This window comes from Bacillus rossius, assembly GCF_032445375.1.
Source record: "Bacillus rossius redtenbacheri isolate Brsri chromosome 4 unlocalized genomic scaffold, Brsri_v3 Brsri_v3_scf4_2, whole genome shotgun sequence".
Lineage (NCBI taxonomy): Eukaryota > Metazoa > Arthropoda > Insecta > Phasmatodea > Bacillidae > Bacillus > Bacillus rossius.
The window spans coordinates 39,127,875-39,155,304 of record NW_026962011.1 but is presented as its reverse complement, the minus strand read 5'-3'; the positions used below and the strand labels follow the sequence as shown (position 1 = coordinate 39,155,304).

The 27,430-nt window shown below is 40.0% G+C and overlaps 1 protein-coding gene across 1 annotated transcript in view; it reads right to left on the bottom strand.

Moving 5' to 3' along the window:
* LOC134541835 (hemicentin-2-like) overlaps positions 1 to 26,696 on the bottom strand; it is a 169,459-nt gene extending 142,763 nt beyond the window's left edge. The window contains exon 1 of the mRNA XM_063385530.1: positions 26,548 to 26,696. Coding sequence (XP_063241600.1) covers positions 26,548 to 26,611 — 64 coding nt within the window. The 5' untranslated portion in view covers positions 26,612 to 26,696. The remainder of the gene's footprint in view (positions 1 to 26,547) is intronic.
* Between the last annotated feature and the right edge of the window lie 734 nt (positions 26,697 to 27,430).

Genomic DNA, 27,430 nt, shown 5'->3' with positions numbered 1-27,430 from the left:
TAAAAAATTACCAGTTGACTGTTCAGCTCAGTTTACCAATTTAAAACTTGACGAAAATCGTCTAACTTAAACTTAAAAAAAAGTGAAACTAAATCAAACCAATAATTAGAATAATATTCTTACGTGAAATCTTATAATAAATCTTTTAAAAAGGCGAATACGTTGAAATGAAAAAAAATTTAAATCACGCTCTTTAATTTTGAATACAATAATTAAGCGCGAGACGCGACGTGCTGATAATGGCGGACCAAGAACTCCGGGCTCGTGGATTCATGTCATGCCGGGTTTCTGAGACTCTCGCCATCATCAGTACAGTTTTAGGAATTTCCATTGTGATATTCGCACACATGCTTGTTTCAGCAACATCTGATCTTGTCTCGCTTATGGGCGCACATGTGCAGAGATTAGATTCAGAAAACTGCTCAGCATCTAAGAATACGCACGAGTGGTTCTGTTTCCAGATTTCTCTTATAAAATTTTACTTTTAAAAAAGTGAAATGGCTAACAACGCTTGTTTTCAGAATAATATTTAGGTATGAAAATCCGGTAAATATTCTTGGAAGCAACCAAGGGCCTTGCATTCTACCTTTATCTTTATTTCTCCGCCGTATAATGCATTGGTTACCATTTAACTTTCACAATTTCTCTATGCACGACGAGAAAACTGCGTCAGTCCACAGCCTTGCGCATATAGAGGCGATACCGCGCTAGAAGCACCAGCAAGCGTCGCACTTATCATCCCGCCTCACTAACACACATACACCGCTGACAAAGAGGACCCCTTAATTTGTCGCGTGAATATCTGTCACATCCTTGGATGTTACGTGACATTTAACAAAAAAATATACCGCAGTGGCGCATGGCCACATTTTCTCATCAAGTTAAAGCCTGTTACAACGAATAAAATTAATCAAAAATAAAATATTTAGCTTAAAATCCTTTTTTAATGAAAATGGTGCCGGGTACTTTTATAAGCGAGTGCGTACGAAAGAGGTAAAATAACCCAACTAATTTATCTTTTTCCTCCTCTACGCAAGGGGGAAAAAAAAACACAAAAATTATACGCAAAACCGTCCGCCTCATATTAAAATATACAGCCTCCCCCTGCCGTAGAAGTCATTTGTCTGTGTCAACCCTTATTTTAGCTGCGAGGCTGCACGTACAGGTGGACTTATTGCCTTCGCAAACATTTTATACGTGACACGTTTTTATTGCATTTATCGGTAGCATAAGGTCGCCAATACCCGCTCTTTAATGTGCGGATATTATTACACATCCCACTCTCCATTCACAGAGTTGTTAGCGTAAATCACGACTCTGTGTCACTTTTTGCTGCGACCTGCACAGCCACGTTAAACACCCCTGATTTCACTCGCCCAAGTATAGCATATTATTAGTTTTTATTTATGTGCTGACTATACACGCTGTAACACGCTCCACCCGTGTTCGGTAGTAATTGAAATCTGGAGATACAAATTGTGACATTTTTGCCACAAATTGAATCAGCAGTGGTTGGTTAGTCATTTAACCAGCCCCACTGGAGATTTATTGTGAATGCAATACACACATCTATCCTGCACATCGAAAATGTTCACTCACTAGCGATTACACTTTTTTTTTTTTTGCAAATGGAACAGAAATATTTATGTATTTGAATCACTTTTAAAAAATAGTGTTTAGTGTAATAATGGGTTCGGATTCTTACCCAGAAATTTATGCTTTATGTTGTTCCAGTATCTCCAATAGTTAAAGTTATTTGTAAACTGTTTCCTGAATAGCTTTCCAGTATTAACGGCAAACATGAATAAACATAATAATTTTTTTAAAAAAATATTATGTTTGAATGAAACCTAAGAAATACTCATTATTATCTCGAAAAACGTATTTCATATATGAAAAAATAACCAAAGCGATGTGTTGCACAAAGTTACACTTACTTCCTTGTAGTATTACAAATTTTTTCTTGGCAACTGGTTTCCAAAGGAATATTTTGTAAAAGTACAGAATTTGTTTTTTCTGTTTAGCTTTCCGCTAGTTTTATCGCAATATGAATATATGTATGTTGCTTTTTCATGTAAACCAGGAAACATTCATAGCACCAACTGTCCTCAAAATCTCTGACTTAGAATAATCAATTTTGATATCCACTCGTGATCATCAGAGCGATATATTTTATCACAAGTTCTTTTCTTGTGAGTTCAAGGCGTTAGAGACCGTGTATTTATTGTATGTATTGCTTGCTCGTTATATATTATTATGAGATATACAGGACATTGGAATGTATTTTAGTTTATTTACATTTCAGCCAAACTGGCGTACATACATAAAATAAAAAACGCACAACATTAAGAGCTAGTCATAAGGAATAATGTATTTTATTTTCACCTGATGCTTGTAAAAATATATTCAATTATTATTTATGATTACTGAGTTTTTTAAATTTGTATCGGGTCGCCTAAGTGAATTTTTGAAGACTACCATATTTTACCCAGAATTCAACCCATATCCTAAATGACAAAAAAAAAAAAAAAATGTTATCAACATCAGCTAAGCATGTATTGATTCCAATAAGATAAACATTACTTTTGATTTGAAGAAAGAATTTTAAATTTCGCTGTTGAAATTATAATAAAACTTGCGCGGTGAAGTTGGAAAGCCGAAAGGAAAAGGGATTTTAAAGGTGATATAAAAAATTCAAATACTGTAATAACAGGAATGCAAGTTTTTATTTACTCAGAGTTTAAAGTAAAATGAAAAAACGAGTTTTTCAACACATTTAAAGTACATATACATTTTGTCTCTTTTTGTATTCCATGCAAAAGCGAACGCGAAATATGTAAGAAAACTGAACCGGTTATTAGTATTTTGCATAACATTGCATTAAATTGTCAGCAAGTACCGTTCGCTTATGAGCTAAGCAAACTGTACTGACAATTTGATGCAAATTTATTCAACGCAGTATTCTGTGATGGAACCAGGAACTTTCGCACAGCCTCATTCTGTAAAAGTATATTCTTTTTTTCTTATAAACCGACATGCACGCAAAATGCCGCAAAAACGTTGCCTTACGAAAATGAGGCGTTTTACGTCGCTACATTTATCCTCGTGTACATTGCACTGTCAGTATAAATTTGCGTTCAACGGCTTTCCCGGGGAGTTCCACGCAAGAATTTCATTTCCCCGCCTGTTTGACGTCATCGGGGTCGGCGAACCTTATGTGCCTAACCCTGACAGCCTAATCTTTACCCCGTCATTTCTCACCGACACAGTCTGCAACTCGGATTGCTGGGGTGCGCGTCGCTTTGCCTAAGCATCAGGGGCTGCATTCTCCTGAGGTTCGCTTTCCCTGTTTTTGCTCGGGCGAGGTGCGACGGTGTATTCGCTGTTCCACTCGGGAAGGAATGGCTGGGTAGGGGGAGGGGGGTATTGGCGAGAGGAAAGGCGATTGTTTTTCTTTTCATAAAAGGTTTTAGCCTTTTTCTTTTCCCCCTTCGGAACACCAATCGCGTTACGGCGCTGCGCCACTCTCCATTCCGCCTTTCAGCGGCAGCCCCCAGAGGCCGGTGCTAACGAGGTCGCGCAAGAAGCAGCAGCCAATGGCGAGGCTCGCTCCGCGCGGGCATAGCATTACCGCTAGGACGCAGAGCAATCAGCTAAGTGTGGCACTTTTCCTTCCTCTGTTTTCGGTGCGAAGTTAGCGTTTCGGCGGCGCGGTTATGAACAGATGAGCATCGAGGGGACGTCCAAGATGACCACTTAGATCCACACGAATTAATAAGCGCAGTTCCGAAGGTTCTAACCGAGCCATTACCCTGCCCTATCGGCGATTCTTACGTGCGTTTATTAAAACTAGCAATAAACGTTATCACTGCGAGTGTTCGTCATTTCTTTTCGTTCCATAAAAAAAACTTTGTCACACCACCTCGTGCAAGAAATGCGCATGAACAGACACTGGTTTGGATGATACGCGTAATTTCCTTACTAAAGGATGTACTAATGTACTAACACCTGTGTTGGTTCATATTTTTAACGCAAACCTGTTCACCGGAATCATTTCCACATCTCTGGAAAACAGCTATTGTCATTCTACGTAGAAAAAAAGGAGAAAAGTCTTATCACTTCTAATTATCGACCAATAGTACCACTGTGCTATGTCCCTTTTCTGTTTTTTTTATAAAGTTTTATGTAAGCATGTCTCATTTAACATAAACATAATGACACCGATGCAACATGTTTTTTTTTAAAAACTAGCAGAGACACTAACACATACCTGTTCAATTTTATGAATAAAATTCATCATGATGTTAGCAACAGAGAACTATCTGATGTTATATATTTTGATTACACAAAAGCATTTGATAAATGTCGACACTCACTGATTATACAATCCTATCTATATTTCCCAGTTTTCCAACTATTTATCTGATATATTTATCATGGAAAGAACTGACAATTTTTTATCTTAAATATACAGTGTTTGGAACTTTTTCACTGCTCTTTTTAATGGTTTTGTTAATGGTTATTTATATGTTATTTTTATACTCACAAGTTTTGTTATATTTTGACGGGCACTCCGGACTGGGGGTCCAGCACCTGACCACTGCGGCCACCTCGCTGCCGGCGATGCCTCGTGGCCTCGCTGGCTCCCGAGGGAGGGGGGGAGAGATTAAATAAAAAGACTCCGGCGCTAATGAAGACGCGTCGAGGCGCCCCGGTGATCCTTCCAGCTTCGACGTGCAGCTAGGAGGATGGAGGGGGGAGTGGGGGGAGGTCCGCACCGGGGGCGACTGACACAGCGGCCGGAGATCAGATAAGCCCCCCTCCCCCCCTTCCCTCGGCGCCAGGACGCAGGCTGATGAATGGACGCCGCGTCCAGCCATGCATCACCCGACTGCAAAGGCGGGAAGAGGTAGAGGGCAAAGGTTCCGGCCGGCCGAGGAAGAGGGAGAAAAAAAAATATACAGGGTGAGTCTGGATTCGACCGACAAACCTTCAGCTGCGGGTTCACCACGACAAAATAAGTTGAAAACATCCATACGACTTACGTTAAGACGTGCTTACCAAGGCTGGTGTACGTCTTTGGTTTTTGGACTGAACAAAACTTTTATTGGAAAGACTATCAGAGAGTACTTAACGTAGAACACTGAGCGTCTGGATTATGTTTAATCAAATGAAGTTCTACAACCACCGAACATGTTGTCACTGCATCAAGATTATTTCGCTGAAATAATTGGGGTAATGAATGACACGCCACAAAAGCATGTGGAAAATAAAGGTGTTACCCCCAATTATTTCCCCAATTCCTTCGTTCGATAAAATATAATCCAGACGCTCATTGTTACATCGTAAATAATTTAGGTTTCTTGTTATTTACCATAAAAAAAGTTCATCACCTCCAATTTCAAAGGAAGCATGTGCGGCAGAATGTCACCAGGACGTATACGACGTGTGTTCACCTATAACACCTATACGACGTATGATTTACAACTTGTATTGTCGTGATGAAACAGCAGCCGAAATATGTCGGTCGGATTCAGACTCATCCTGTATAACCACTCCAGAAGAGATTCCGCCTTTTTCTGAGAGAACCTGGTTGGAGACGCGTCAGATATAAGGGCGGGACCCGAAAGAGAAAGAAGGGGAATGAGAAAGTAATTAAGAAAGAGTCAATAAACTGCCGAAATTGAGTTGTTGGGCGAGCGAGACAAGTGCCGCAGGATGGGAGGAAAAAAAAAGGCCAAGTTGAACTCTCACAAAGGGAGGAACAGATACACAGATAAACGAGAGGGAATAAAAATGAGAGGGGAAAAAAAAGGCAGGAGTGCGACATTGATATTGTTAGCAAGTCCGTGGCAGTGACAGGTGTTTTGACCGACGTAGTTGATTACGTCCTGGTGACATTCTGTCGCATTCTCTACCGCACAGTCGGACAGCTAGCACCCTGGAGTAATATGTGTAGCAAATTAAACAAACGCCGTTACTTATTTCTTTTTTGTGTGTAAAAAAATGTGCGAAGACACACTTGACACTGCTTCAATTCACGCAGTCCGCAAAAAAAAAAATGGGAAGAGGATAAACAGGACCCTTGAAAGTACACACGCAACTCGTCGTCTTTCTGTGTATGGAACCACATTTTTTACCATCAGTTTTTCAAAAACTTACAACGTACGTATTTATGCGTGTTAACTGGTTCGCACGGCTACTGATCCACGAATTCTGATGCGTGCGACATTCCGGATCTCGCTAAAAATAAATAAAAATGTTCAACCCCAATATTTGGTAACAACAATAAAACATTATATTATCTCTAAGTTAAAAAAAAAATTAACTCATCCCAACCTTTAAACACATATTTTCTAAACGTTGCTGTCGAATCACTTTTAAAAAAAAAATATTCTTATTTGAATTCTACCGACGACTTTATTGTTCCGTTGCGTTACTATTCAACATGCCAAAATCCCTCAAGTTCTCTGAATATTGCGAAACGTACTCGGCCGAATTAGTTCTTCCGGACCAAGTGTCATGGTTTGAAATCTCAGCAAAAAAATAATAAATTCTCGCTGCCGTAATTTGGGACGCAATAACAGTGCGGCGGCGAGGCAACGCAGAGGCGGCGCTGGGGGCGGACGCCTGGGCCGGGAGCCCTCTGCTGGACCCGGGGGGGGGGGGGCGGCGGTCAGCGCGCACAAAGGACGGCGCCACAAAGAGGTCACGGGGCAATCTCCCCCCCCCCCCGGGGGTGTGGGGGGGGGGGGCTCAGGGGGGGAGCGGCGCCGGGACAAGAAAGCCAATCAGCATCTGAACGGGACCGCGACGATGAGGCTGCGGTCGCTGGGGCACCGGGAGGGGAGGGGGTGGGGGTGACTCGGAGGGAATGTGACACCAGGGGAGATGCCCCCCACTCTCCTCCTTTCCGCGGTCCAGAGGGGCTTATCAACCTGTCGCCAGTTCGTAACTCCCGAACCCCCTCCGGAGTTCCCAGGTCCAGCTGAAACAACTCCGGTGGAACGCGGCACTGCTGATCGACGCTGGTTGTCGCGGTGAAACCTCGAGGACGGACAGCGAAGTCGAGCACACGGACACACGGACAGCAAGCTGCCGTCAATCTCGCCACGCGTGCATCTCTGCTGTGCGTCATTTAGTTTTCTATCTCTCGGCGAACAACCACGTGGAAGAAGAAGAGAAATTTTTTTGTTTGTGGATTCAATAAGTTTTCAATGTTTTGTTTATGTAATAAGATCGCTATCGTTGATCAATGTTCAAATAAATCGAACCCAACACCCGTAAACTCACGAAGATAAACCGTGAATGTACGAAAATCCTTAGATAACTTGTAACCAGCGTTCTTCATGAAGTTGAGACGAAAACTTCTAACACCGCAGGAACTAATTCCACAGCTTCACAACTGGAGGTTGCACCGGCCCTTGAGTCCTCCTGGCGGTCAGTAGCTAATGTCTGCAAGAGGTCGCTTCGTCGAGCAACAATTCCGGGCACGTGTCGCTGAGCAAATCCGCGCATTACATTTGTCCCTTTTGATTTATATTTTTTCGGCTTCTTAAATGTTGCAGTTGGACTCCATACAAAGAAGCATTTACGCATTGAAAATTTGTTTTACCGACACAATGCCTCTTCCAGTGTTACGGCTCTGTTTTCACACACCATGCTTATATATATAATGTTTTTTCGTCATTTATTTTATTTAAGGGTTATTTATATAGTATTTGTTGTTCTGCAACAGATATTTACAACAGATATTCACTTAGTGTAGCATCATGGGTGTAAAAATTCGCGCAAGTGATAACTACGAAGACACGCGCCTTTTTTTTACAACCATGATATTACACTAAGTGAACATTTGTTGAAAATGTGTCAAAACAACAAAATCAATGGAAACATTCCTTAAATAAATGTAATGACGAAAAAAGAGCAAAAAATCGACATGGTGTATAAAACCGTGCATTAATAAAATCACTTTTTTCAATTCTCCTACGTTGAATTTCTTGATAATCACTATTGATGCGGAAAAATACCTCGAAATGTCATTTAATTGACAATATAGTAGTTTCTAATGACTATGTTTGATATAGCTCTGACTTACACGGTGTTTGTGATTTCATAATCTCTGCCCTGGCAGCGGTTTCTGCACGTTTGCTGGTTTCAGTTCGCAGGAGTGGCTGCTTTGGTCACGGTATGTGTGCCTGCTGGGTTTGTTATTGGGCATTAGGCGAGGAGTGGATTGTTATCGTGTCCTCAGCGAGACTTGCTCCTCTTCAGCAACATCTCGGCGACTTGCACAATGGCGGACGGACTCCTTTCCAGGGGCCAGTCGGCGTGGCAGGAAAAGGGTATACACACACACACACACACACCGCCGGCGTCAGAGAAGAGGGTAGGAGTGATAGAGAGGATTGGGGAGGGGGGAGACGGATGCGTCGTGGCTTAGGCGGCACAGGGGAAAGGGGCAGAGGACTCGGGGAACAGGAATAATGGCGGACACCCCCCCCTCCCCACTTCTTCCCGTCCCTTTGGCGAGTCGCAATCGGGCGGACCGCAGCAAGGCGGCGACCAATCTCTCTATCTCTCTGTCCCTCTTCAGCGCGCTCTCTATCTGCGGCCGGGCCTTGTTTCGTCGAGGGGGTGGATGCGCCGCGTGTGTGTGTGTGTGATGAAGGGGACACGGAGGGAACTGGTCCTTTGATCTGCCGGCCGAATTATTTTCTCCTCTTCGCAACCCCCCAACCACCCCCCTTCTCACGCGCGAACAAAAACACCTGTTGGCCTGAATAAAACATCAGACTGCGGCGACAGGGGGGCGGAGATTCGGGCGTAACCCCCCCTCTCCCCCCTCCGTGCCTCGTCTCTCGGCCTGACGTCACGTACCGAGGCTGCCGCTTGCTTCGGCGCCGAGCAGGGAAAAAAAATAATTACTCTGTTTTTTTAATTTTTCGTTGCCTTTTTCAGATTTCAAATTTCTCGTGGCCGGAAGTTTACTGTCCCCCCCCCCATCCCCTGCGTTATGGTTTGTTTGAACGCACGAAATGAAAAATGAAAAAAAAAAAAAAACCCTCAGGAGTCGCTTCCGTCAGAAGCTGATCGCGTGATGAATCCAAAGCTTCGTCGTGAAGCGTATAACGTATTTAAAAATAATACATAGATAACAAACGCGGTCTCTGACAGAACGATGACCGGGGTCTGAGTCCTGGTTCAGCCATCGTGGTTCACCGTGGGTTCCTCAGATGTAGATGTTGTAGGTATGCAGAGCGCTGCAATGGCTTCTAAAATCGAGATTTGACTATCAATACAGCTGTACACATTAATAATTTGGAAAATAATTACAGTTACTTATAGTTATCACGGAATTAATAGTAGTTTAGAACAAGTAACAGTTAAAAAAAATTTAAAAATTTAAAAAACACGCTTTTATAAATAAACCAAACTAAAACGTAGAAAATAAATAATAGTTTCAAAAACTAAAAAAACACGCTTTTATAGAAAATCCAACTAAAAAATAGAAAATAAATTTTAATAAATTTGAATTACAAATTGTGTAAAATAAAAAAAAATATTTTATTTAAAAAAAAGCGTGGGGTGCTTTTTAAGATATTATCAAAATGATTATCCTTCTACTCATATCTGTCATATCTGCCGAATAGCTACACGGATGACGAGTGAAACTTCTCTGAAAGCGAGAGAGTAGTATAGGCATGAGGTCCTGAGGCTGGAGTAGGAGTTTGGACGTGGATTTTTGACGTTACGGCCGCCATATTGAACCATTTTGACGATTACACTCTACCCCCGGTTTCCAGATTGGATTACCTTGAACCTGGCCGCCATCTTGGTTAATATTGACCCTGGCCGCTATCTTGACAGACGTAATTGCTGCCATTTTGAAGTACGCCATTTTGTTTTCGTGTACTGGATGCCGTCATATATTTTTTTCTGCTGTTTGTTCCTAGAGTGCACCAGTGTCGCTCAGCATCATGCACCTAATGTTGATGTTTAATTACTAACGAGTGTTATTATACTTTTATAAACATGTTTTTGATATTTTATACAAAAAAATCGGAAATGAGGTAGTTAAAACCTTGGCAAGTCGGATCTCACGGCCATCGATACATAAACGAGAATAATAATTTTAATATATAACATATTCGTAATAGTAATTATTTTTAATAGGGAGGATAAACACCAACACCTGTTGGGGGCCGCTAAATTTTAATTAAAATGCCTGCTACTAGGAGCGCTAGAGTCGTGTATTGCACACATCGTCTGCAAGAGTGTGCTAACTACATTTTTTTTTCCTTTATAGAGCGCAATAGAGTCAAATACCAGATCGTTGACCATTTAGGTCACCGTATTGAAAATCCGTAATTGTCAAATAAATAATTCAGAAACAATTCTAAACACCATTAAAAACCGTGTTAGCAATTCCTATTGTGTATCTTAACATCTAAATTAATGTTAAATTAATAATCTGCATCTAATGTTTAGTGACAGTAATTAAAATTAAAGGTTAAACATATCGTTTATTAATTTGAAGCCCATTCAAATATCTGTAGTTAATCGCATGATCACTAGTAATAATGAACATTTCAAATTTTGATGTACAAATTTATTAATTTTCTTTTTGAGAATCGCTTGGCGGGTAGTGTTTTTTTTTTTTTTTTTTTTTTAAAGAAAAGAAAAGAAAACGTTGTTATATCTGTATGTTATGCATATTCGTTGGAATTTTATTTTTTCTATTACACATAGTGACATTTTATCATATTTAATGAAATAATTAATTAATATGAAACGTGTGTACCTTCGTACACACTCAGAATCGACATTACCCCTAATATGTCTGTGGATGCTGCCCGCGCAACGCTGAACGCTGCGGCTGGTGGTCGGGCTTCTTCGGAAGCGGTCGGGCGTCATCGGTTGCGCGCAAATTCGCCGGAAAAGGAAGTCGGCCATTGTTCCCCCAAACATACGAGACTATTCTGTTCTAGCCAGGTAAGGAGTTCTGCGCGTATAAAAGGGCAATGCTTCGAGTCAACAGAAGCAGATCAACTGGGACTTCACCAAGCCAGGCCGCTTCGCTGCTCGGACACCGCTTGCCGCCCTGCGCTGTAAAACTTCGTGGAGTCGCCGCCGCCTAGAGACCCTGACGGACTTAATTTTGGTGAGACTATTTCATGTCATAAACGTTGATACAGACAAGTTAAAGAAGATAGTGTCGCTTTGCAAGCATAAAACTCTGAGAGCAGTTAGAAACTGAATTCAAGTCTCTAGTAAGAAGTCATAATAGGCTAGTGTAAGGCAACTTCCATGAGGGCGAGCGAGTGGGGCTTCTTTACTATACGTAAATGCAAATACTGACGTCGACAGCCAACTCCCTACATAACGAACACAGGCAAACGTAACACCGTGCTCACAAGACAAGTTTCTGTATTAACACATGGCACGAGGGGCATAAGAATAACCAGGTGGAATACTAGTGATTTGGGTGACAGCGAGACATTTTGTGGACATAATAAAAACTTTAGCCAACTTCTACGGATACAGAATCAGTTAATTTTAATTTTTACTTATTATGGTAGTAATTAATTTGAACCACAGCCAGTACTTGTTATTGATTGTATAAATATATTTTTATATCCCTTTTAGGTAAATTCTATATGTACTGGGATTCAAATATTTCATTTTGAATTTATTCAATTGTTTATAATATTTTTGTAAATGTCACTCAGTAAATCTAGGGCCAAAGACCGTTGTGATTGACGGTGTATACGAAGTTAATTGAGACGAGGCGGCCACTAACTTGATTGTGCTGCTTTGATATTTTTATCAGATTGTTAATTTTTTGTGTTTTTGTTATAGCCGACCTGAAAAGAGTATTCAACCCCACCACGCAAGGGTACAGCTTCATAACGATCAATGTCAGTTAGAGAATGGGACGAGATATTCGTTTGTGAGAATATTGCTGTTAATAAATTGTTGTAAATACGAATTCTACTGGGCACCTAATTTTCTGACACACTTGCATCCGTTATTTTCCTGCCTTGTTAGGGTTTCCTGTTTTTTTTTAGCGATACCCGTGACAAACATTTTTAAAGCTAAAATTTGCTTTATTTGACTAACCAAGGTTTGAAATAAGGACACAACAGTTTTGTAACTAAAATGCCAATTATAGATTTTCCTGTGTTTTCAGGTTTCGAAGACACCCTTTCAATGACCTAAATTTTTCCTGTTTATCAGATTGTGCCTGACTTCACAATGGAACGAAAAACCACGTAGGTATAAAGGTCCCGAGTAATCACTGCTATAGGTGGTATTTCTTCGAAATCCACCTTGAATAAGCGGGTCGTGGAAACGTCCGTCACGTTACCCACTTGTGAAAATACCGTTGAAGCGACCCCCCGGGCGTGGAACCTCGGATATCCCGAGGTAGAAGGAGATTGCCCCTGCTTCTGCGCGGATGTGTCGCGGCGCTCAGAAGGCGGGTAAACAAGTGTTATGTTAGAGCGATTGGCAACGGGAAAGAAACGGGTCGTTACCACAACGCCGAAATACCATTACGCCGAATGTCAAAATTGACAACAACGCCGACAGCTAGAAAACTGCCGTGTACCACAACGCCGAAATAACAACTGAATGAATTTGTGTGTTTCTTAAATGTACCTTAACGCCGAAATACCACAATCAAACCTAACCTTACCTAACCTAACCTAACCTAACCTAGCGTAATATAACCTAACCTAACTTAACCTAGCCTAGCCTAGCCTAGCCTAACCCTAGCCTAACCTAGTCTAACCTAACCTAATCTAACCTAACCTAGTCTAACCTAACCTAGTCTAACCTAACCTAACCTTTTTGTCAGTCCTGCAATGACATTTTTCGGCGTTAGTGTATTTCGGCGTTGTGGTAATTCGGCGTTGTGGTACACAGCAGTTTTCTAGCTGTCGGCGTTGTGGTATTTCGGCGTTGTGGTGCGTCCCCGAAAGAAACTAATAAGAAGAATAGTGAAGTTGGAGCACATTTAACTTCTGCTCCGTAAAAACATGCTCGCAAGCTTTATTGAGTTACGAGTTGGCTTATAACACTTTACAGCTTGCCACTGAGAACTTCGGTACACGCTGCGACCCGATAAAAGAAATTGTTTCCCCAAGTTTCTTACCTTGCGAAACTTTCATTTTTTACAGAAAACGTTGCAGTGTTACGGGCTATTGATGTTGGAAAAGTTAACCCAAAGGAAGGAAAAAAAAATATTACTGTAAAAAAAACAACTGCAAGGCGTGTTTGAAAGTTTTTTCTGTCAGAGCTGGGTTTGATCGATTTCCAGCAAGTTACAGCACATGATTGTACTATTAGAAATTTGAATTTCACATTCAGAAAATCAAACCCACTCGTGGGATGAATAATGCATTAGTAAAGCATGTTTGCTGAGCGAAAATCCAGAGACTTAAGGTTCAAGAGATAATGGATGCATTCATAATACAAATTATTGAGGAAATTTGAAGGTAACAACCGCGCGCTATGAATACTGTAGTAGATCCCTGATTACACAGCTATTTTTTGCAGTTATCATTGCCAGAATTATTTTACATTGGTTTGAATTTTATTTGATTTGTTACATACATACGTTAAACGTATCAAATGCATAAATACATAACATACTTTAAATTGGATTAATTTTACAATGAAGTAATATGTTAAGTACAAAGATAACAGTAACGTCGCAATATTCGCATTTAAAACAAATTCTAACATCGTATATTATTAATAGTATTCAGTATTTTCTCATGCGAACTTAGTTGTTATTGTAATACAACATAAATTTTCGAGAAAAAAAAAATTGTAGTATTTCATGTGTTACGTACGAAATGTTTCAGCGGGTCCAAATCGTTTGATAATAATTTAAAACGTCAGAACTTTTTTTTTTGCTTTATTTTGGCATAAAAAATCTTAAATTCTGACTTCAAAACACAGTAAGGATAAAATTTACCTGGGGAAAAAACGTATTACAAATATCTGCGTTGACGACCAGAAGCGTTTAATTTCGAACCAGAAAAAGGTTCATTGCTGTAATACATTAATTTTAGTTCTTTTTTTTTTTTGACCCGTCACACCCTCCATGAAAAAAAAAGACTTCAAAACAGTTGGTTTGTGCAGTAACGATGCAAGGTATTTTTTTTATAAATTGTTGTTATTAGTTTGGTAACCTTGAAAGTGCAGGTGTTGGAAGAAGGAAAAAAGAAAGGGTTCGGGAGACGTGTGAGGTGACGATCCGGAGGAAGCAGAGCAGTTCGGGGGATGGCCAGGCGTGGCGCCCGTGAATAATGCAGCGTCTCGGCGCCCCCCCCCCCCCCAACTCGGCGCCAGTGAGCTACGACCGAGGGCCGCCGGGGCGAAGAAGGACCAACGGCCTCGCTGACGGCCCAAGGGCGGCCCTGTGCGAGCGATACCATCTCTCGGCCCGCTCGCTCCCCGAATTTACATACATTCTCTTAGTGGAGGCAGTGGGGAGGGGGTGGAACACCAGCCGTGAGTAGCCCCGGCTGGACGCCCAGCGCCGGAGGAAGTTAGGCCCTGCTCCTGTGCACGCGCCGATCAAGCTTTTCATCGCAAAACTCATTCACAAATCTTCCATACTCGCTTCCAAAGGCGTCGCCAGCCGATGGCCTAGGGGGGGGGGGGGAAATTGTGGGAAAAGTATGTATTTTTTTTTTTGCATTTGGCTACATTTTTATTAATCTCTATAGGGGGGGGGGGGGACTGCCTCCCCTGCCCCCCCCCCTCCTTGGCGACGCCATAACTCGCTTCGAACGCACTCACCAGGACCATTTCATGGGTGTCAGTGAGGCGCGGTGATTTTTTTTGGCGCGACGCTCGCTGGTGATTCTTCCAGCCTCTGAGCTGGCTAGCAGTCTTCTCGTCGTGCACGAGGAGACTATTATTTATATTCAAACAGTAACCATAAAAAATTGAACGAAGGCAAAAAGGATTAATGCAAGTCCCCCTCGGGTGCTTTCAAGAATATGTAACACGCGTTCCATGTAAAAAAAAAAAAAAAATTGGTTGTCTGTAAAGTCGGTTTACGGACGATAGTTTTAACGTGACAACGTCATAACAAAACGTTGATGAAATGATTGCATACTTTTATGAATAAAATTGAAACATTTGTATTCAATTATCACTATTTTGTGTGGATACAAAGAAGGAGTGAAATGAAATCTACAATTTAATTGATACATTTACTTTTATTTGCACTCATTAATTCAAATATGTTTATTACTTTAACGAAGAGATTATTTTAACAATAACTTTTATACATGTTTGCTATTTAACTTCTTCCAATCTGTGTTATTCTGTTAAGGATAGGACGATGATAGGAAAAGTAGGAAACGAATGGGAGTGTTTAAAGTTTAATGTGCCTCGAAAAAGTAAAATCGATGGTTGTTCAAATCGAGTGGAAGAGAGATAGATGCGGCGCAAGCGTACAATGAGCGTAACGGGTTAAAGTGCGTAACGGGACAATGAGTCATCGTTTTTCGTGCGCGCAGCCGGCGTTAATCGATTTATTAGACGTTGTCACGTCAAAAAAAATTTAGAAACTAAACACGGAAACAGAACTACTCGTACTTATCCGTCCTCGGTTGCAATCTCAAATGCTTTCCGTGAACAGACGCCGGATATGTCGAGCAGTTTTCAAACCGCTCGGTTCCTTACGAAGCTCTGCACACCGTGTGTGTGCCCGGGCAGGCTTCACAGAACCCTCAGAAAGTTTTTAAGCCCACGTAAAACACACATTTTTTTTCCTTCCTTCCCGCTTGTTTCCAGTGAAACACACAGCTCGGGAGTTTTCCACTGGAAAGAACACTGTTTTTTTTTTTTTTTTTTTTTTTTTCGAGATTCACTCTTTTATGGGAAACTCGCGAACTTGCTGTGATTTTCAGCAGAGAAGTAACATTAAATGAAACCACGTAGCTACAGAGGCTGTCACTTTCGTACGCCCAGTTTCAACTGCCATGCATAAAGGTTTGCTTTTAAATTTCAAACAATTTTTACGTGGAAGATCTTTTGGTACCTTTCAATTTAGTAAAGGACATGAAAATTACTAGCTATCGAAGTTCAGCCATAAGAAATAAAATTCATAAAATTGCCAAACCGTGTTAACTTTCTCGTACTTATAGTTAGTAAAAAGAAGTATAAAATTCGTTAATAGAATTTAATATATTTACAATATTCCTTTGTAAATCAGATGTCAAAAAAATAGTTCTTAATACTACAATAAAATATACCTATTGTAAATATGTATAACTTACGGCTATGGTTATGTTTGTATATACATATGAAATACGTTTTTGGAGACAGTACTGAATATTTCTTGTTTTGCTAGCGAAAATTGGCGCATAATTTTAAATTTCTATTGATGTTTTATACAAGCATGACTTTTAAAAATTGGAAAAAAATAATCGGATATTCTACAATTGGATTTTTATTATGCTTATTAATGTGCGCAGTTAATACTGGAAATCTATTCGGGGAACGGTTTACAAATAACTACAACTAATGTAGGTACTGTGACAACACAGAGTATAAATGCCTGGGCAATAATTTGAACCCACTAGTACTGCGATTTTTTTTGCAACAATACAGTAGCTTTCATGTAAACTTACAAATTTACAAATATCTGTTTTTATATGATCATTTAAGTTATATTAACAAACATTTTTACAGTGTAACGCGCTCTTAATTATAATACCCACGTGCTCATGCTAAAATAAAATATAACACCTATCTCAGTATTAACAACTACTTAAAACAAAACTAAAGATGTATTGAAAATACCACGGTTTCTAGTTTTTTTTAGACAAAACAATACACGGTATGTGAATACGTAAATTTTTTTTGCATAATTTCTTTTACGAACCGTAAAGGAGTGAGCTGTAGAATCTTTTTCCTTGGTTTAATTTTCTAACGCCTTATGAACGTTTTTAATTTTTAGCCTGACTGTATTTTTCTTATTCCTCCTGTACACGCTTCTCACTTCGTCCCATGGGACATAAACGGAAGACTGCTAGAAGTTTCCAGCGACGAGGTAAGGGACAGTTCTCAGTATAAAAAGTATGAACCTTTTACTGATATTGGACTTAGAAATTTTTCCCACCTCGTAAAATTTTTTTTTAAGTTCAAGAATTTGACGATTTTTTTTTGCAAGGGAGTTCCGTACTTAAAATTTTGGCATGGTTCATAACATTTTTTAAGTTTTAAGAATTGTTCAAAGTTTTTAGATGGATCGTCTGTCACGGAAAAAAAATTTTTTTTTCCCGTATTTTTAATTGTTTCATGTTGTTCTTGGACTACGTCACAATCCTGATTCAGGAGTGTACTGCAAGGTGTGTGGGACATCCAATTGAAGCGGATAGTTTTTCTTATTTTTTTTAAGTAGTAAGTATTTTTAGTGAAATGGAATCTTTTGAAACTTCGGAGCATCGTAAAATTATCGGCTGGATTTCTTGTGAAATCGGTCTATTTTTGAAGATACTCAGGTAGTTATTGTAGTGGCTGATTTGCGGTGAACCATTGAGTGTTCCGAGACTGAAAATGGACATTTGTATGTCTTGTTTCAATTTTTGAGGATGTCAATGAATGAAGATACACGTACGTGAGCAAGAACAATAAAAGCGTAATATGTGGAACCTGTTTTACCTACATTCATAAAACCTTTCAATATTTTGTGTGAAAATTTAAAACCTTGCTCGGTTTGCAATGGAAGATTAACTGCTTTCTTCAGGCTGCTTCTAGGATATGACCTTGACAAGTGGAGCCTGGAGAGGCATTAAACGAGAGTAATCGGTAGATATTAAAGTTTCAAAACAAGTCGACAACTGAGTGAGATATTTAAATTTAAGGCCCCCAAGTGGAAAGCTTATAATAAACAATGGAAAAAGTATACTTCAAGAAGGTGCAAAGCCATCAGTGATTTTCATATAAACCCTAGTATCACAACCCGACACGAGATGGGGCTGTATTCGCCTCGTCAAGCAATTGGGGCCGTTGTGCTGTGGGTAGAGGAATAACCTCGAGATAACGCCTTTTCTCTGTCAAAGCAGCACGCAAGTCTTTAAGTAAAGTAAAAAAATTGGTTGTCTGTAAAGTCGGTTTACGGACGATAGTTTAACGTGACGTCATAACAAAACATTGATGAAATGATTGCATACTTTCATGAATAAAATTGAATCATTTTTATTGAATTATCACTATTTTGTATGGATACAAAGAAGGAGTGAAATTAAATCTACAATTTCATTGACAAATTTACTTTCATTTGCACTCAATAATTCAAATATGTTTATTACTTTAACAAAAGGATTATTTTAACTATAACTTTTATACATGTTTACTATTTAACTTCTTCCAATCTGTGTTATTTTGTTAAGGATAGGACGATGATAGGAAATGTAGGAAAAAAACGGGAGTGTTTCAAGTTTAATGTGCCTCGAAAAAGTCAAATCGATGGTTGTTCCAATCGAGTGGAAGAGAGATAGATGCGGCGCAAGCGTACAATGAGCGTAACTGGACACAGCGTTACGGGATAATGTGCGTAACGGGACACTTATTTCGTGCGTGCAGCCGGCGTTCATCGATTTATTAGATGTTGTCACGTCAATAAATGCGCCCTTCTACGGCAATGATGATGATACTTACTTTTTTTTTACGTGTAAACATCTTAGCTCTCGATATACGGCATTGAGTAGGAGTAATTTCGTGAATGGAACGGAAGTAAAATGAACGGAAATGTTTAACCGAAGTCGTCAAGATGGCGGACCCACGTGTAGCAGACTGAACCCGTATATAGTTATTTCCGTAAACCTTATGGGACATTCCAAACGTACTGGTGTGCCAAATAAAACTTTATGATACGGGAACTACCCTGGATATATTTGGTAAACTAAAATTGTCATAGTAAAATATTTTATAATTTTTAGCTTAAGAGCAAATTTTTGTCGAGGTTCAAAATTTGTCATTAGAATTTTTTAAAACTTTTTAAGAACATATTAATATGATATTAAGTGATAATAATGTTTTATCAGGTTAAAGTTTGTTTGTAGGAAGTATTCAAAGACTTAATTAATAGTTTCACAAAAAAATGCAACAATATACTTAGTGTTATAATATGTGTTTTAAAAAGTTTCAATTAAAATTTTAGTAATGACATAGAAGTACGCTTCTAACGTGTGCGTAAACTTTAGAACATAAACGGTTTAGTGATTTTTAACAAGACGGGCAGGTTTTTAAAAACATTGGTTGTCGAAAATCAGGTCCAAAGCGAGAGCTTAGATTTTTTTCAAGTCTTTTTTTGCTAGCACAGGAGCCGTTTCTAACAGCTCGAAATATCCACCTTTTTCGCGCTGCTGTATGCACGTGATGGCGGCAAGCAATGCTTACGGTTCAGACAGCGAATTCTAGCGGCGGGCGCGGAAAGTAAGTGTGTGATTCGCGTCTAGAAGTTTTGGTATGTACTTAATCAGACTATTTATCACTCTGAGCATTATTTTAAAGAATTATATCTTAATTTTCGTGTCCGAGTTTTGATTTTATAACTTAATTTGCAACATAAACAGCACGAGAACACGTGAATTTGCTTGTTAACCCATGGACGTCGCTACCGGCGAGGGGGGGGGGGGACACGTCCCCCCCAATAATAAAAGTCTTTAATTTCGTCCCCTCCAATAATATATTTAGTTTAGTAGTTATATTAAAAATATGATTTCTGTGATATAACCCATATGTTACTCATGGTGCATTTAGTCCAATCGTGGTAATATGAGCACTTATTAATTCGATCTTCGTGTAAAATCAAAATCAGGTCCGATACCGAATACAGATATGTTAACTGTTTTTTCACAAATTTGTTCTCTGAAAATATGTTTTAGAAAAAGTAAATTATATATTGCAACCAACTATAATTAGAATATTTAGGGGAAAAAAATGCCTAAAATCCACCTTTTTGCACCTTCAAACCCCAAATTTTCCCGTGGGAGGACCCCCCCCCCCCGCTTTTTTTTCCCCCAGGGGATGGATATTCCTCAACAACTAAATCAATTGAAGCCGCTCTGTGGTCTGCTGAATTCAAACAGGAAGCGTCTGGAGGAAAAGAAACCGTTTTCGAAAGCACACGGCAGCGACGTGGCAGGACCCAGCCGTTGCCGTCGGCGAAGGCGCGTCCTTCCAATCCACGCCGTGTCCCCACTCCTTGGAGTCATCCGAGGACTGCCCATCATCGCGAGGGGAGGGGGGCTGTTAACCACCCCGCCGCGCTGTTTTCAATTCCAGCACAGCGTCTCCGATGTTCTCGAGTACAAAAAAAAAAATATATATATACGGTCTTTATGTAACATGCAAATGCTTTTCCAATTTCTGCAAGCGTATCGGAAAAGTAATCTAGTTAGTTTTTTTTCCCCCCCAACATCTCGAAGGGTGCAGGAGGGAGTAACGGTGTCGTCCTCTTTCCTGGTCCAGGAGACTTCCAGCGCTGGATATTAAGTCTCGTGACAACACGATGAAAGAACGCCGTGTCTCCATTATGAATTTGCTCAAGTCTACATTAAACCAAAGTTTCTTCTAGAGCCCTACCTTGATATTTTAATTTGGTTTGTAAATAAAAAGGGTGGTTGCAGAATATTTTTTACTTCAATATTTTTAACTAAAGATATTATTATGAAATTAAAAAAGGAGCGTGTATTATGGCACACGCGTTAGAAGTTGTTATTCTATGGAATTTCTAAAATATTAACATGGATAATTTGAAAACACATATTATAACATTAAATATATGTTTGTATATATATTTTTTGTTTAAACGACTGAAATAAATCTGTAAATACTTCCAACAAACAAACCTTAATTTTATTGACCAGTTTCCACATTTAAGAGTAAATAGTAAAAATTTTATCATGAAATTTTGTTATTTTCCATGGCGTCAATTATACGAAGGCTAAAGATTTGTTGTGTCTGTACAGTATGATGAACCTTGCGCTATCTCTACATTTCAATGTAAACTGAAGTTTGTAAAAATTGTAATGCCAGGATTATAACATATTTTTAAGTTTTCACTATTTATTTTTATGACTATAAATTTTGAAATGAAGTATTTAAGAATAGTTGTACTATTATACAGTTTACTTTGACACACAAATATTATTAGTACATCCCTCGATGACCGCGAAAGTTAATAGGTATATACGGATGAATCACGTGGTACCGCCATATTTTCAAGATTTCTGAAACTTCCACAGATGGCAGCACCGTGGTTAAACATTTCCGTCCCAATCGACCTCTGTTCCATTCACAAAATTACTCCTACACGAAAAAAACCAGAAGTGTATTTTTGACGTAACTAGTTGCCCAAGTCTAGGTGGACCAAATACACATTGTTTAGATACATTTTTTTTTTTTGGCCAGTACGGTTCGTCCAAAGAAATAAACTGGCGGGGTAGGAACAATAATGAGTGATCCCCTTGCAAACTGAAAACAATAAATTCAGCTCAGTGCACACGCACGCGAGTGAAGCGAACGCTCGGGGATTGTCAGCTGCAGTCGCGGCGCTTGCAACGAACGCGTCCTGTCGCAGAAGCCCGGCGCGGTCCGGCGCCCGGAGAGGCGGCAACCCTGTACGACAGCTGCGTCGCGAGGGAGACAGAGCGATTGTTAGTACAGGGGAGGGGGAGAGAGAAAGAGAGAAGGAAGTCGGCATCCGAAGGGCAATTCATCACCCGCCATCTACCAGCGAATGTTTTTATTTAATTTTATCGCCGGCTGTTTCTGTTTGTCGTCCTTGTCGTCCACACGAGAGAAAAAAAAAAGAATGGCTATCAATCGAACGGGCTGTTCGCTGAATCAATTAACGTGATTACTGAAACAACCACTTACGTCCGTTCGGTGATTCAAACCCAGTGCCCCCAACGCTCCAATTTCGGTCATGGAAGCCCTGCAATTAAGCCCCGCCAGCCTCCAGCTATTACCCCGCGGGTCATGTGTGCATCGCTCTAGGGTTGCAATTCCCTTCCGTCGCAGAGCGTTGTCTCTGCGGAAATATATATATCATGTCCGGTCCGGCAGAAATAAAATAGTTCGTACTGTTATCGTAATCTATAAATTCAAACCACGCAGCAAATAGTTTTTTTTTCTTTCGTAAATGGAACCGAAATATTCACGTAAGCTTACATATATTTGCACATTTGTACGTTTATATGAAAACAACTGTAATCACTACAGAATAGTGTTCGCAGTAATATAGGGGTTTCATTATTACCCGGGAATTTATGCTTTGTGTGGTCCCCGTACCTCCAAATATTATAAAACCGAACTTTCACCTCCTTTTCACCTCCGCAGATATTTAAATTAAGAAAGTTGTAAAAAAATATAGTTAAATTATCATAGCTTTTACATGGATAGCTTTGGAAAATCATATTTTTAGGGAACCATATTTAACTTCTTTTCATTCCCTTGATTGAGAAATTCAGGACAATGGTTGAATAAAACTGCATTTTTTTTAATACCGTTTCATTGAAAACTGTTGAGTAGTAAAGATGTAACACCAATCAACGTATTCAAACTTTCAAATTTATATATATATATATATATATATATATATATATATATATTAGGATGCAACAAAACATTACTGCGAGAAGTTTCACTTTTGCAGATGGTCGTTAAATCTGCCTTCTATGGCCGTTTTATCCAGTACCACACTGATACGATAAATTGCGTTTCCCTTTGAGCATTACATTCAATTAGAATGCCTCATGAATACAATATTAATTAACTTATAATTAGGAATAAACCTATTATATATATTCAAGTAAAACACCGCAACTATCATTTTTGGAATCATATCTTCCTGAATTTTATTTTAATTGGAATGTATTCGTCGAAATATGAGTTTTTTTTAACAAACTTTGGAAAAAAATCGCAATTTATTTTGATCATTGCCTCTACCGTACAACCTGACAAATCGGCGAAAACAAAAGTCCATTCGTAAACGTGGAAGTTTATAATAATACAATTTGTGGCGATATAACATGTGTGTTATATTGTACTTTATTAAGTCAAGAATCGGGAAACAAATATGTTTTCACTTGCAAGGAAGAAGTTCCGGTAACGAAGCAACGGTGACGCTAGTGTTGATACGTGAACCGAATTTTTTTTTTGTAAAAGCAACAGAAATATTTATATGTAAAATGAAAGATATTTGTGAATTTGTATATTTACACGAAACCAACAGAGTCACTACATAATTGTGTTTGCAGACTTTCCGATTAGAAATATCTTCTATTTCCATTTTTTTCGCTGTCGCGGCGTTACTGAAATGCGTGTATGATTTTTGCTTTCGAAAAATGGTTCAACTATTACATTGGTGATTGTCATTATTACTATTGCATTTATTTCAAAGTTTTGTTTACTTAATTCTTCTGTTAAATATCTGAATTGGTTCTCGCTCAGTGATTTTTTACAATTGATTGTTAAATTTTACTTAAAAATATTTCTCTAAAATATTTAGATTAAAAAGTACGGCAAGCACTGAAGGCTGTTGTATGCTTAGGGCGCATGTAACAGAAAGAAAAAAAATATTTATGATACAATCGTTTATTTTTGTTTGTCGTGCGGGTAAAGACCATGTGTTCACAATAACGCTCACGACACCTCTCGGGCTCTGTGATTGGACAAGCCTGCCGGCTCCAGCGTGCCTCCGTGTAGGGGGGGGGGGGAGAGGACCCCTCCCTAACAGGAAATAAAATAAAATAAAAATAGCAATTATAAAATAAGAAGATTACAGCAACTTAGCTACGTAAGGTTATAGAGAGATTACTTTTGAAAAAAAAATTACTGTAATCCTTGGTACGTTGCAATAACGTATTTCCTCTCAAATACATCCCCATACATGGCTTACACTCAGAAGCGACAGGAACTGTGTTTTCAAGTAGTCTACATTTGTATGTCTTTCCTACGAACTTGACGTGTGTTTAATGTATTTAATAACATATGTGTGTGTGTATTTATGATTGTGTTAACGAAATTATAAAAAAAAATTGACCTGAAAAGAAAATTATAAAAAACATTTAAAAACAAAAAAAATATTAAATTTTTTTTTTCTTTTTCCAAGCAAAATGTATTATTTAAATTTCTACGTGTAACGGTTGCAGTTCTGTTAAGTCTACAGAAGTTGACAGTCAGTGTTCTGAACATCAGTCAGCGTCACTCGTTGCTGCAGGTGCCTCCATCTGCCTCCCCCTTGTTTATATCCGGGGTGGGGGTTGGGGTGCCGTGTGAGCTAAAGGGGGGTGGCAGTGTGGGGGAGGGGTGGGGCGACACCTGCGTGAATACACACCCGCAGCGCTCCGGAAAACAACGCACTGTCGGAGTGCTCGGCCGGATTGTTTTTTTTTTTGTCACACCCCCTCCCCCCCTAATCCGCCAGGCGACGACGGACGCGCAGCTGCGCGGGGAGGCACGTCAGGCGATTACATCCGCCGGGCGCGACTCGGATTGCGGCAGGTACAACCCGGGAAGGAGGGGGGGAGCGTTACAAGCGCGATCGCACTTCTGTTAAAACGGGAAAACAATGTTGTTTTTTTTTTAATTTCAAAAAACTGGGATTAAAAAAAAAGATACGTAACGAATTACATTTTCACAGTTATTGAAAACATTCGAGTTGAAAAACGTAAAAATTTTGTTTTATTGTAGTTCATAGACTTTTTTTTTTTTCTTTTTTCAAAATCGCCTGCCGCGACACATAATCCAGGTGCGACTGATAATTTTGCTCGGAAGAGCCAATGGACAAAGTAACTGAGATAAATCTTGGTTTCAGAACGTTTATGAGGAGACGGAACTTCCTGAGAACGTACTTGAAGTCAATTTTTAACTCTCCGTCATCACGTAGTCCTCCGTCCAAAACATTGCGGTGATGGGGCCAGAACACGTCCATGATGGTTGGTAGGTTATCCGTAGTTGAACAGCCACTTCTATGGAATACGGTCGTTCAAAACTGTTTCCACAATGCAGACATTGCAATTCAGCGTCTAGCCTTCACGGCGCAGGCCTGCTTTTCAAGGTTACCATGTTTTAATGCAGACATGGCCACCCCCTGGAATTATTTATTTATTTTTGACACGATATTAGGGCCTCAAGTTGGCGATGCGCAATTTCAGAACGATCCTTCCCCTGGCAGTTGGACGCGGACAGCCACCGCCGCCGGAGACATCTCGCAGATTATTTCGCAAGACGAAATTTGCTAATTAACATCTGAAGTCGGTTCCCCGGAGCGGCAGACGTCGTAAAAAGGGGTGGTCAGGGGGGAAAGGACGGGGTGTGGAAAGTGGAGTCTAATGAAAATGTTCGTTCTGCCATCCATACAATATGGCCTACACTCCACTCCACACTTGTTACCCGCCCTCATTATCTCCGTTTCCTGTCTCGCTCTTTCTCTCTCTCTCTCTCTCTCTATCTCTCTCTCCACACTTCCACAACCCGGTTCAGCTTTGTCATATATCACGTTTCGCTTCTGTTCGCGGCCGCTGTGCATTACCCATCCTTCCCCGCGGCTTCCTCGCCAGCGAAGACCCACTGCAGCCAACATGGAAATGAACGCGTAGCCTCAAGCACGCCATAATATTTTAATTTAACAAAGTGATTTTTTTTTGTTAAGGTTGGCTCACACGACGAGGTGCCAGCACTCGCCCGACCGCGAAAAAAAAATTCCAGTAGGAAAAAAATAATACTTCGGCGATAACATAAAATTAAACATCCTAATCCCTTAAGTCAGAAGCGTTTATAAAAAAATTGAACCTAATAGCATTTAAAATTTTAGGGTAATAAAATTCGTTGGTAAATTAACTATGCATTAAAAATTATGTATATTCAATAGACGTATCCATCTTTGCACGGGTACAAACATTTTTAATAACTGATACTTAGTTAATGTCACTTTCCAAATAATTTTTTGCCCTTATTATTAGAAGTTATTTAACCAGTACAATGGTAATATTATAGCAAAGATAATTATAGAGAGACTGGACAGTGAAGTAAGCAACAACGATGCGATAGCTGTTGTAATAGCAGACAAACGGAAGGGAAAGAAATTAAAAACACATATAGAACAATGAAAAATTATACTAAAAAATAAATATACTGCTGATAGGAAGATATATAGGAGTATTGTTAGGAATTTTTTGAACATAATAAGTCATTTTTTGTGAAGTTAAAAAACTTCAATCGAAAAAAAAAACCACACACTTGTGCGTTGAAAAAGAATAGGTAATTTTCATTCAAAATTTTTAGTAAAATGTCTAATAAATATTATTTTACAAAATATTAATCTTGATGAAAGCCAGATGTTACTTCTCTATATTCAAAAGTTTCAAGAAGTTTCTCATTGTAAGATTTCCGGATGCGCTTTAAGCAAACGATTAATAGAGGAAGATTTTAAAAAAGTTAAAAAAAATTACCAAAAATCGGGGAATAAAGCTAGAGATTCAGACCTGACTTCATTTTACTCACGCCACTGAGGCAACGACAGAGGGCGAGGTGTAACAGCGAGCAGCGAGCAGCGAGGGGGAGACATCGGCGACGCGCAGGTGATCCGACGTCACGGCTGGTTCGAGTCCCAGTGCGACTACCAGCTGAGGTCGTCCAGTCCAGTCCAGTCCTCCTGGTGTTTGACAGGACGCAAGGGCCTCTTCCCGCAGCCGGTGAGCGATGCCAGCGAGTTGCACGCCCCTCGGAGAAGCCTCCGTCCCGCCAGGAGCTGTAGCGCGACCACGGAGCGAGGCGAGTAGCGACGGCGAGGCGAGTAGCGACAGCGAGGCAGTGGCGGATTCAAAGGGTGGGGGGGGGGGGGGCGCAGGGGGCGCGCGGCCCCCCCTTCCTCCTTGACCAGGGCAGCCCAGCACAAGCATGGTTCTTGGCAAGGGGAGGGCGCGCACCCGGCCGCCGATGTTATACAATACACATTCATACACTTGCCTTTAACGACTTCATGTCTTGGAAACAGTTTGAATAAAGTTTTATTAAGCTTTGCATGTGACTAGAATCTTTAGTTTTTCTGTACTGATTTTGACATTTGTATACTGCACAATTGGCAATTTTAACTACATATAGCACACAATTATGCACCAACAACAGCAAATATTCGGGCGAGACGTAAATGAAACGGATAGAGCTTGGAAAAAGATCTCTGGCTGCATCCAAGCAACCAAGGTGACGTAACAAGGGAGTGTGTGGAAGAGGTAGACCTGCGCCCCCTCCCCCCCCCCCCCTTGAGATTTTTCTGTACCCGCCACTGCAGCGAGGCGGGCAGCGACAGCGAGGCGAGTGGTGTTTACCGTGACATTATTTAAATCCTTTAACCCGGCCACTTTGTAATGACTAGAGACCTGTAAAA